At 33.1% G+C, this 12,320-nt stretch overlaps 1 protein-coding gene across 3 annotated transcripts; it reads left to right on the top strand.

Annotated features, from left to right (window-relative positions):
- The first annotated feature begins 1,858 nt into the window (after nucleotides 1-1,858).
- Nucleotides 1,859-10,048, top strand: LOC100651370 (craniofacial development protein 1). Of its 3 annotated transcripts, XR_007224485.1 has the most exons (4): nucleotides 1,859-2,156; nucleotides 2,520-2,913; nucleotides 3,006-3,991; nucleotides 8,067-10,048. XR_007224485.1 is itself a non-coding variant. In XM_012310619.3 (3 exons), the coding sequence occupies exons 2-3, from the start codon at nucleotides 2,553-2,555 to the stop codon at nucleotides 3,518-3,520; spliced, it is 876 nt and encodes a 291-aa protein (XP_012166009.1). In that variant the 5' UTR covers nucleotides 1,859-2,156; nucleotide 2,552; the 3' UTR covers nucleotides 3,521-5,112. The 3 variants fall into 3 exon arrangements, 2 of the variants coding, with proteins under 2 accessions (XP_012166009.1, XP_012166008.1); XM_012310619.3 differs by lacking the exon at nucleotides 8,067-10,048 and having other exon boundaries at nucleotides 2,552-2,913; nucleotides 3,006-5,112; XM_012310618.3 differs by lacking the exon at nucleotides 8,067-10,048 and having other exon boundaries at nucleotides 3,006-5,112.
- Nucleotides 10,049-12,320: the final 2,272 nt, after the last annotated feature.

The raw sequence follows: 12,320 nt of genomic DNA, 5'->3' as shown, positions 1-12,320 counted from the left end.
TGCAGCCACCTGGTCCATCCTTTCCTCTTCTATCCTCTTTTGGATCGCATATCCACGAATAGCGCTTTTTTCGTATGGAATTGACCTTTGCTCCGAATGTTTTTCTTCCGGATATCCGTTTCGTTTTTTTAAGTAGTTATTGTCCCCTAAAATCCTATTTAACGTAATTAAATACATGAATTGAAAGTTAGATATAATTGAGACTGATTTCAAATATTGAATATTTTGTGAAGGATTTTATTTCATTAGAAGATAATTCTTTGGTAAAAATTTGATAATCTGTGCAATACGTATAGTTTAGTTTTTATTAAATTTTGATAAACCACTGTACAATGATCTCATTGTTTATGAATAGCATAGAATAAAGCCAATTTATAGTACATTGAACGAAAGATTCAAAGATAATGATAGAAAACTTATTTTATATCCTTCGATTTTTACTATTAGTTCTTTAAATCGTAATAAAATTTAGTAAAGTATTTATTTAACAAAATTCATTAACAACAATCATTTAGTGAGAAAAATTCGTTAATTTTTCACTATTTTTCTTTACATAAAACTATCTTTAATCATCTCCTATATTCTTTATTATCATGATCTTAATTTTACCTCGAATTTTTTCCTAATTGGAAATTATTTTAAAAAAAGATTTCTTTTCAAATTTTTATGAATATTCTAGATACATATCTTAATTATATCATCAAATTGAATTAAAGGTATTTGTCTCATGATGAGATTAATTTTCTATTCCTGTTTTCTACTCGGTGTTACTATTTTTTCCCTCTTGCAAAGATTTCGTGTAGGAGGAAAGGGCCGATTGATCTATTAATCCGGTTTAAATCCTGGTGAACGGGCTGTCGACCATTTCGTTGAAAGGAGGATTCGAAATGGATCCTGTAATACGAGGTTTGCGGTGACCCAGTTGATCCTACTTATCCTAAAACAGGAGTTGACTTATTGCTCGACAGATTCGTGAAAGTTCCTCCGCAATTTGACTCCTTTCCATGTAATTGACCATGTTCGCTTTTCAAGATATTTGTAACTAAACATTTGTATAGGACGGAATTTCAAAAGTGTGAAAATTACTGTGATCTCAGATTTCATGAATATACATTGATTTATTGATACATTCTTATTCACTAAAATATTAAACTAGTTCTTAAATATAATTTTAATAATTAATTCTGAAACAATATACTGTAGGTATACGATAATATTTAAAGATATAAATATATCATAATGAATATTAAAAATTAGAAATACTTTAAAAATATTTTTAAGAGATTACAATATGATCAATTTCAATATAATAATTGTATGGTATCGACAAATATTTTTTACGTTTGTATGATTAAGAATAATTATACGTAAATAAATATTATTAATATTCCATTAAATTGTTATTAAATTATTATTTTTCGACTAATGGTTACAAATAAATAATGTTGAAATGAAATTATACCTTTGATAGAAATTATGTAAAATTTAATAAAGATTTTCCTTTGGATACATATTAAGTTTATACCAAGAACTATTTGTAATAAAGAAAGGTGGTACCTAGACATGAAAAATAAAAATATTACATAGATAGGTAAGTCGAAATTATTCGTTGATTTTCTGCTGTATCCTACAATTATCGACATAGCTTCACATAGATGTCGACATTGCATTTGTCCGAGTGAAATATAAGTTGCTTGCAAAATTTTTAAAAGATACTTTATTTGTGATAAAGTGTGATAAATTGTTTATTTCTTATTAAATTATAATATTTTGCCTAATGTGAGCGTAATTTGTTTATATATACATATACTGTTGCAAATTCACGCAGGATGTTGTAGTTTAGAGTTTCACGAAAGAAGGCGCTCGAAGAGCAAGTAAATATGGCTGGCAAGATGCATCGAACGCATTTGCGAATCGTGAGTCGATTTGTATTCTTCGGTTGTTAATTTTTCGTGACTTTCTCACGTGTGGTAATGTTTCATTTGTGTGTTTCTAAAATAGTAATAAATTTCATTCAAAGTTTCTTAGTATACAACGATTAAGCGGCGAACTACGAAATAAAGATAACGTTTCGAATATTGTAACGAACGTTCCGGAAGGCAGCTCATCGTGTAACTGAATTTTTAGCACGATCGGTCGTGTTTTTGAGAAAATAAGTAAGTACTAAAATACCCATAATCAATAACTAAGTTATTGACTTCCGATTATTAATGGAATTGCGTACTTCAAAGAGGTTAGGTTGTATATTTGTATACGAAACGCGATGAAGTTTATTTTGTGAAAACAATTGTTTGTGTATTATTTGAGTCCAAAAGTTTATCTTTTTTTTATTAACAAATGCTGTATAAAATCTTGTGAAAGCTTTTAAAGTAAGTGTATATCTAAAATTTTATTTTACAAATAATATAGATTCAAATTTTTCAATAACTCTTTGTTAATATAATGGAACATTAAACAATGACACTGTGTTGATTAATTTAGATTGGATTCAATAAATACATAATATGCTTTCTTTATAGTTATCATAAAAGTAAAGTTTTAATTATATAAGTATGACTGAGGAACATCAATTGCCTTCTGACTCTGATGAAGATGATGAAGATTATGTTCCTGATGGTGCAGACAGTGAGCCTGTGTCTGAAGTAGAATCTGAAGGTGATGCGGAAAGTGGTCCTGAGGATGAAAATGATGAAAACAAAAGAGAAACAACAAAGAGAAGAGGAAGAAAAAAGAAAGTCATAAAGTCTAAAATTAAGAAGCACAGAAGAACAAGAAAAAAAGTAGAAGATGAAGTTGATGAAAAGCTAGAAGAGGAAGAAGTAGAAAAAGGATCAAAAGAGAAAAAACAACTTACAGAAGAAGAAGAGAAAAAGAGAGCTGACTCTCTTTGGGCTGACTTTATGAAGGATACAGGTAAATAATTTAAGCCATAAATTGATTAGCATTGCTGAATTATACGTACATTGCTGTTATTTTACCCATTATTGTATTTTTAATTTCTAAAGCAACGGTACCTAAATCTAAGCCACAAAGCGCGTCAAATAAATCAAAAGAGAAATCACCACCCATAGAAAAGCCAAAAGTAGAAGAAAAAGTAAAGATAACTAAGGTATTTGAATTTGCTGGTGAAGAAGTGAAGGTTGAAAAAGAAGTCTCGATAGACTCTGCAGAAGCAAGACTATCTTTATCCTCTGCTGAAAATTCTGAGAAGACAGGAAACCCTGGTCCTCCTGCAGGAAGAGGATCCGGAAGGGGTAAAGGTTTTAAACGGGCTGGTTTGGGAGGTATTTCTTCTGTCCTTGGTCAATTAGGAAAAAAAACGAAAATTAGTACTTTAGAAAAGTCCAAGCTGGATTGGGACAATTATAAGAAACAAGAAAATTTAGAGGAAGAAATTAGTACTCATAACAAAGGTAAAGACGGATATTTAGAACGTCAAGATTTCTTACAGAGAGCAGATTTGAGACAATTTGAAATTGAAAAGCAGTTACGTAATGCGAACAGACGCAGTACACGGTGAATTTATATTTTCATGTATACGTATCTTTTCCCTAACAATGAGAACTAGGGATGGTATTGAGATAAATACCTTATTAGACTTGCCAATTGTCGGCGCTTATAGCACCTATTTAATCGAATTGTTTAAACTCTTATTAAATATCTCATGCCATATGTAAAAATGTGATTGCCTCGCTTGGCTTGACAATCAGCTGGATCTGTTTAAGAAGCGGTTGAGAGCCAATTCTGTGAGAAGAGACTGATCATTCCAATGTATTGAAGATAACATAGTACGTTACGTAATAGTTTAATTTACCATCCGCGAGCTTCGTCTCGATTCATTATATCACAGAACTTCGCATCGAAGCAGGATGTTTGAAGCTTGGTGCTTCAGAGACCGACGATATACATATATTTTAACAATAAACAAACTCCAGAGATGTTTTTTATTTCGTTTCAATGGAGGAAGGATGATTGATGCAGTATAAATAGTGTAGGTATTTAATAAAATGTCGTTTGTATGATGAATGAATATGTACAATATGTATTCAAGTATGTATGAGAAATAATCATGACATTTTTCTTCTTCATTTACGATCACTGCCTTGGGCGAGTCACACGGAACATTTTACTATATTTATAGACGAAATACACACGATATAAAAAACGTGGATTGTTGTTACAGATATTACAATTTTATATTTTTTCAGCTGTACCTATTTATGATACTTATTTGCAGAATTACGGCATGACATATCCGCGAAGATGTAGCGTGCCAGATTATAGATTTAATTGTTAGAAGAATATTAATTTGAAAAAAAAGCGATCTTGAAATTCTCAAAGCTCAGGTTTATAGATTTTAGAATACTTATAAAACAGTATCTTACGGATATGTACGAAACTTCTTTATGCATATGGACTATTTAATATCGTAAAAATAAAAGATATACGTTAATATTTAAACACTAATTTCATTTTTATATTTTTGTGTATCGTATCTTGGATTGAATAGTATTGGTTGACGTAATTAAAAATATCGAATAGATTGTTCATTGTTCTTGTCGTTCATATTATATGCTCCGCTTGGCGATGTACTTCTTTTTTCTTTTTTCTTAGCATAAAGCAGATTCTTAGTTCGTCAAAGGTCTTGGAAAAAATGATTCTCACTGGACGCTGCTTAATACCTTCGTATGATTTATCGATTTATAATTTATATTCGCATTACTTAATTATTAAGCGTACAAGCCATTAGCTCGTAAATCGAAGATATCTCTCAGTCCCGATGCAAACGAGTGGTTTTTGTCGTGCGATACTACGCAGGCGTTTTTCGATCACTATTAATCACTTGTCTTGTAACTGTATACGTTACAATGCTGGCGAATGTTCTGGCAACATGCAAAAGACTCGTGACGAACAATTTTCTCTCGCCTCGAGCCTACGAATCATAACTGTGGGTCAGCTGGTTCGTCTACGCCTTCTTGTATGTATAATTCAGCGTGTTTCTGAAACACGCGAGAGATATCCAGCACGACAAAATCCATTCGCTTGTTCATCGAGTCTTCGAGCACTTACATTGATTTTGTAAGCAAATACAAACGAAACATTTATCAGAAATACCAATTCATTGTTACCCTTATTTGCAGAATTTCACTTTCCTCTTCTCCTAAAATAAAAAAAAAAAATATATATATAAGTTTACTTCAATAGTATAATACCGTCTGCTTACTCATTTGTTTTCGCAAATGCTTACTGGCGCATTTTGACTTCGGTTCTTTGAAGAAACTCTCGAGTAACATCGGTCGGTGCATGTTCTGCATGTTTGTTTCCTATTATGTCTAGGTTTGAAACAAAAATATTAATAGCCATATTTGTTCGATTATTACCATTGCATATTAGTTTTTCATACCGACGGAAAGGAAGTTCAAATTGTTGTAGCTTCCTACGTAAATTGGACAGTCCTCTTGCAAATATGTTTCTCTTTGGACTAAATGTCAATTATAAAAATATTATTCTATTTGCGATATAAAGGAGGGTTTATATATGTGTATATATATATATGTTATTTAATTGATCCTAACTTTGATGTAGGTGATTTGCAGCGACATTGTCGTGCCGATCTTCCTCTTCCAGGATTTGAATTTGGATTAGTTTTTGGATTGTTTTTTGAATTCTTTTTTGGATTGTTTCTTGGATTATTTTTTGGATTATTTCCTTTCTTGCTTCTATTTCTCTAAAATAGAAATTTAATCTCTTAAAATTATGTTATTGGCATGAATATTATTCATTTATTATCTTGAATTATGATACGAAGTTACTATTTTTATAAGAAATAATGGATGACTATACTGCCTTTCTTTTGTTGATTATAGTTGGTTGCTTTGCATACCTTCTTTCTTATGCAGCAACAATCGTCATATTTTGAAAGCATTGGGCACGTCGATGGACATTTGCAATTCTTCCTTAGATCTTGCGAACTGGATCCTTTGACGCATATGCAGAGAGGCGTTTGGTTCTTTTTCAACGTTTTACATCGAGATCTTATGCGCTTTTTCTTTCTTGGCGGACTTGCCTGCTTGCGAGCTTCTCGTATTCTGCGACAGTGGCAGACCTTTTTTTTGCGCGATCTACGACAGATCGACCTCGATCTGCATGATTTTATTGATTCTCTGCTTCTTGTGCTGTGGTTCAAAAGTTAAATACTCATGAATTACAAAGAAAGTTCTTTTTAGTTCGACGCATGCACAATAACGCTCATAATTATCCTAATACAGGCAAACTTTATAGTTCAAGACAAGTTTTACTCGAATTTTACGTAAAAATTGATAACTGCGACTTTATTAGGTATCTAGTGTTTAAAATCAGAGAAGTTAATATCTTCTTCTATATATGTTTTATATTGACTAGTATAAATTCGAATAAAGAAGTTCTGGCAGAATCAGAAAATACTAATTGTACTAAATTTTACTTTCCGATCTTCTCTTACACTTATTTCGCTTAAACGGTACATGAAAAAATATTTTCTATCTTCCAAGTGAACCATTAGTTCTTCCTACAATTAATTCTCCAACATCATAAAATGGGTGTTATATAATGTTATTAAAATGCATGACGAGTATAATATTATTCGATATATTGATATAGAATAATTACGCGCGGTTCTAAGTACGTTTAATTGTATTTCGAAATCCATGCGTGTTTATTATATTAGGTAACGTGTTAATTTTAACGACTGTAGTAGGTATTCTGTGAATCACTGAAATGGCATGGGAATAAGGATCTTAAAGAATGCAAGATTGTAAAGGATCTGTCGCTACGATGCTCCTTGCAAAATATGCAGGTGGCTGCAACAAAGACTATAATTTATTTATCACCCTCTCACCGTGTCCTCGACATCGATGTTGAACTTTCTACGGTCGATCTCGAAGCTTGGCACATTTTGCTGGAAATCAAATGAAAATCTTTATTCATAGAACATACCTTTTTATTTATAAATCATGTACTTTATATCTTCGTCGCATAACCATAAGAAAATAATTGTCGAAGTTGCAAAATCATAAAAAAAAAAAAATGCAACGCAAAGATTATCTAAAGTACTTTCTACAACTCGTTGTGCGACTGCGTTTTCTTGATGTAGTTGTTCGATCCTTTGATTTGCTGTTACTCGTAGGGCGATGCCTTAAACGATACAATTTTTGCATGAAAAATATTCATACCACTTTTACAATTATTCTTAAGTACCTTGAAGGGTGTCGATTTATTGGACATACAGGATCTTTACAATTTTTCTTTCTCATCTTTCGTTATTTTCTGTTAAATTCGTATTTGGATTCGATAAATATTCAAATGGGGCATGTAGTATTAATTTCGCTCTATTATTATTATTGCATATTTCAAATAAAATCTGTATCGATAGTACGGTTTATTTAAAAAATCTTATTTTAAACGCTCGTATCTATTTTTCATTAACCTCCTGATTTCACGGAGGACTCAGCCTTTTCTTCTCTTTTTATTATATCGTACATTTTCTTGAAACCATTTATTCATCTTAATAATTAATAGCAATCATATCCAATGGTAACTTTCTTTCGTTATAATTTATCATCTTCATTTTTTTTTTTTTTGTATTTTAAAACATAAATTTCATGTAACCTATTGATTTTACGAGTTGCTCTGACAGGTGATCTTGTCGAGAGTATGTTTGAGCGTTTCGAGTGCAATTATCGCGAAAGCGGATTCAATCATATCTCATTCACGTGATATATTTGTGTGATCTGAGTCAGTATGGTTATCTTGACGTTTCAACATTAGCTAATTGCTCGGTCAAATATCTTATCCGCAATATCGAATATTGAGAAATACGATAACGATGACAATACAAATGATTAAAAATTTGCCAATGCAATCATTGCAGCTGATTTTTAGAACTTCGCTAGATATCATTTCTCCGATAACTACACACCTGTCGATTTCGCAAATAATTTCTCAATATTTCCTTCGCATTAATTTCACAAATTAATATACATCCCACCTTTATCTTCTAGAAAGAAGTTTACATATTTCTTTTACAGATAAATCAATCTTTTATCTTTAACCAAATTAATTAAATGCACCGAAAATAAAAAATGTATGATCATCGGTATAAGTATACCAACGACTCGAACACTGGAACAAGAATATCACGCTAACAAAATGAAGTTGTTCTTGCAACTTGCTAAAAAAAAACCAGCAAGAAATCTGCCGAAAAACGACCGAAAGAAAAGGGAGAAACGAAAGAGCACGAAGAAACTTGTTCGAGTCGTGAGCTTCTCCAAAAAAGGGTTCCTTTTATCGATGCGTTAAACGTGGCCATGAAAATGTCTCTGACAGCGTCTCTGACAGTAAAATTGAATTAAAATCCACTTTGTGACTTATCACGATGGCGGAATCATGGCGGAAGCAAGCAAATACTCGCTGCGGGTCGAATTAATTAACCGACAGGTTGAGTAGGTAATCGGTTTTGAATGAAGATGTCCGTGAAACGCGAGTCACAAATTTTTAAGTACCGGAGGGCACGTTGCTTTTTCTCGAGCGGATCGCAACCGCGATCTCGAAGGTGTCGCCGATGTCGTAAAACCGAATTATGATACACCGTGCGATGAAGATAAAAGAAGAGGGCGAAAGAGGAAGCCGCGCGAAGCGGAGGTGGAACGGTGCGTGGATTGTTGAACGTGTGTGCAAAACGGCAGCAGGATTATCGACGCCAGTCTGGCGGCCGTTAGTTGTGGCCTTGCCATCGGCAGTTTATTCACGAACCGGAATATCTGTTCGACCGTTCCTTCGGCAACCTCCATACGTTTCAAAACACCTCGAGCGAGCCTCTCTTCTTTTGCCGAGAGAGAGTGCACTCGTTACTTTCCCGATTCCTTGACGAAACGATGCGTGTGCATACACGGCGAGATCATTTCGATCGACGGATTAAGTACCATGCTGTTATGGAACTCGTCTTTGTAAAATAGATAGAGCCGGTCTGGAGATAGTTTCGTTGATGTTTTTGATGGTAGTTGTATATATGCATGACGATATAAAAGAAGTTTTGTCAGCTTGTTTTTAAAGAATTGTTCAACGAAATAAGAAATATGTCGTTTATCAATAATTTATCGTTTTATTATAATTATCTGCGAAGTACGATAATGACGAAATGGCCATCTCTAGCTGCTTTACAAATGCGTGCCCTTTCAGTGACAATTTTTATAACATTTTCACGTAATTCCTGTGTTATTTGTTCATTTTTCTGTCGACAATAAATTTCCTAAATTTTTCATTGTTCGAACAACGATGGTCGAACGATAATAAAACTTGTTGTAATTTTCCTTCTGTTTGCACAACGAATAATTAATTTTTTAATAAATTGTTTAAAGATAAGTTTTTATCGCCATAACAAGTTATTGAGGCATCGAATGTTGTACGATAAAATTCGATGGTATGTAGTACGCGATTGTTACCATAAAGCTGTCATCACACCAATAGAAGACAAATGTAGAATAAGGTAGAGTTCTATTTAAGTGCTTCGTCTTTACATTTGTTAAATTTTGTTTTATAAAACTCTGATAGAAGACTGAATATCAGAAGATAATGTTAATACTGTAGCAACGACGAGGAACGTCCATTAGGGTCTTATAAAAAATAATTGTATTATGGTATATAGATATCGAGAGTGCTTTGTTTCTCATTAAACAATTTGAGGGAAACGATCGACCTTCTTCCTCATTTTTGTTTAAATGCCCGTGGCAATAAATGATAATAGGTCGTTATTCATCATAAACGTGTCCATCAATAAAACGTTAATCATATGCTTGGTTATAATGGCGATCTGGAAGGAAATTATTTGAATATATTATATCGATGAAAAATAATTTGATGTGATGAATGTGAATTATATTCGTTATTTTCTTGCTTGTTTGTCGTGTCAATATACGTGCATACGTGGTAAGATTAGCACGACCGTTGAACCAATTATTTATATTTGAAGAAGATAATAAATGTTATTAAAGGTGTTATTTTGTACGATAAAGTTGAATTTTATTTATTTTGAGGTGTGGATTATAATTGGCTACACATTCGGAATACGGATAGTCCGAGGATATCGCAAATGGAAGTGTGCTGATTTAGATATTGTTAGCCGTATTTAATGTATTTAACAATGGAGGATATAGAATTTGATTAATTTTAATAGTAACGAAAATTAGGTTTATCGTAGGTTGATTAAATATATACGATGTTTAATAAATATTTGATAACTCTATTAAGCATTTGCAATTTAACGAGGCAAATCGATAATCAATAAAAGAATAAGTTGGGCTTAGCAACGAGCCATAAATTTTTTAGCAAAATTAATACAGCAACACTTAATTAGAAACGAGTTTTCGAACATTTCAAATGTAGGCAACATCTCTTGCTTTTGGCAATTAAAACTTTTTGTATTTCTAATACATTTTGTAATCGATAGACAGTAAAATACTGCTCCAATTAATTGTTTCTCGAAGAAGAATTTTTATATTGACTTTGCTGTACCAATGTAAAGAAAAAATACAGTTACTTCGCGGTAACTTCTAACATTGTCTCAAGTCTGAGGACTGCAACCCTGTAGACAGTAACTTAAAATAACCAAGCCCTTAAACACCTAAAGAAAAGATGTTCATAAGCGTTCGAATACTATTATTAGTTGCCCAAAAGTCTTCTGGTGGAATTCAACGGTAGTGTTGCTAAAATCCGCGCGAAACGAGACGTTCCAGGCGTCTACGTTTAAATTTAAACTCGTTCCAAACGCTCCCTAACAATTCCTTCAGGACATTTCGTCGTAACGCGCGTATTGCGATAATCAACATATAGACACGTACACGTGAACGTGCTTTATTACGGGCATTGTTATGAAGTGTTAATAATTAAGAGTCGGCTGGGCTTTACGCGAAAACCATTACCGTCTATTTTTAAGCGTCGCGAAACGAGGCTTCAATGCGTTCACGAACGGCATAATGGATCCGCGTGAAAGGATATTCTTTGTGCTCTTTATTGGGCAAACTGTAACGAGCGGCGGACATGTTACGCGCGCTTTATAACGCATTGTGAAAACCGTCTTCGCGTTTTTTCGACGACTAGAAAGAGAACTTTGAGCCCCGAGGTTTCGTGGATGATAATTACGGTAAAAGGGAATTTCTGCAGTTTTCGTGGTGGTAAGAGCGCGATGGACACGAAGAAAAAGGAAAAGCTCCTCCCATTCTGTGTTTTATCGAATAACAAATTACAAAGGGACGGTTGATAATAAAACCGTGCACGGCGAGTCCAAAGTAAATTACACGCGGTTGATTGCGCGGATGATCTAAGAGCAAATTTACGGGAACGGATCGGGGGAAGAGCTGTTATTTCGTATAAAAGATCGGGACATTACACATTCAGCAAAGAAATTATAATAAATGCATAGAAGGAAAACGCGGCTCTTCGTTGCGTGTTTTGTTAAGGTCGTTTAATTCTGTTCCGGCTCCGGAAAATTGCTCGTAATTCTTTTCTCACGAAGGAAGGATAAGCTGATGGATCATCGCAGGAATTGTATACGGCTATAGATTTGATCTTAATATCTTATAATTAATAACGTTGCTATAAAGGATTGCTATAAATGCACGATAAAGAGATAGAGACGAACGAGTTTAGTATTGCAATTATAAGAAATATATATGAGGAACTAGAATTTTTAATTTGTAAATTAGAGAGTATTTTATGCTACCGATCATTATCTATTGAGATAAGATTTAATGAAGACATTGTTTAAAATGCTGGCCCCTTGTGGTAACGCAAGCGTTACATTTAACAGTGACAGCTATAATTGGAATAAGGAATTGTTCAGGTCATATTTGATGCACCGCAGTTACGATTTGATCTCATCTTCGTTGATAACTAGATGATAACATAAATAAATAAGTGAGAAAACGAAAACGTTTTTGTTTCTTTCTTTGCGATCTTCTTCAAAATGGAGCCAAAGCAAGCAAATCTCTGCAGGACATTTTTCCTAGTTTATCGTTCCCTTTCACGTTCCCGAAGTTTTCATGTTTAAATTTGAGATCTCCTGTATATAGTTATGTATATGTATTTTCGACACTGTAATTAACTGTATGTATGATCATGGAACATTTCTATAATATTTCCTATATTCAAATGACCAATACCTTTGTCTAAAATTGTCCTAACAATAGAAGAAATAGATTTTACTTGTTTGTTAAAAGTAAGAAAAAAATAAGCGTGACACCCACGATTAGTCAAATCTTTCTTTACCGGACCTTCGTTCTTCTTAT

The sequence above is a fragment of the Bombus terrestris genome, chromosome 7, assembly GCF_910591885.1.
Source record: "Bombus terrestris chromosome 7, iyBomTerr1.2, whole genome shotgun sequence".
Classification (NCBI taxonomy): domain Eukaryota; kingdom Metazoa; phylum Arthropoda; class Insecta; order Hymenoptera; family Apidae; genus Bombus; species Bombus terrestris.
The sequence above is the reverse complement of the archived record's forward strand: the minus strand, read 5'-3'. Positions and strand labels throughout refer to the sequence as shown.

Excerpts from the sequence above, each read along its gene's own strand:
- LOC100651370 (XM_012310619.3), top strand. The coding sequence starts at position 2,553 with ATGACTGAGGAACATCAATTGCCTTCTGACTCTGATGAAGATGATGAA. Across the intron at positions 2,914-3,005 it reads TGACTTTATGAAGGATACAG|CAACGGTACCTAAATCTAAG; the intron begins GTAAATAATTTA and ends TAATTTCTAAAG.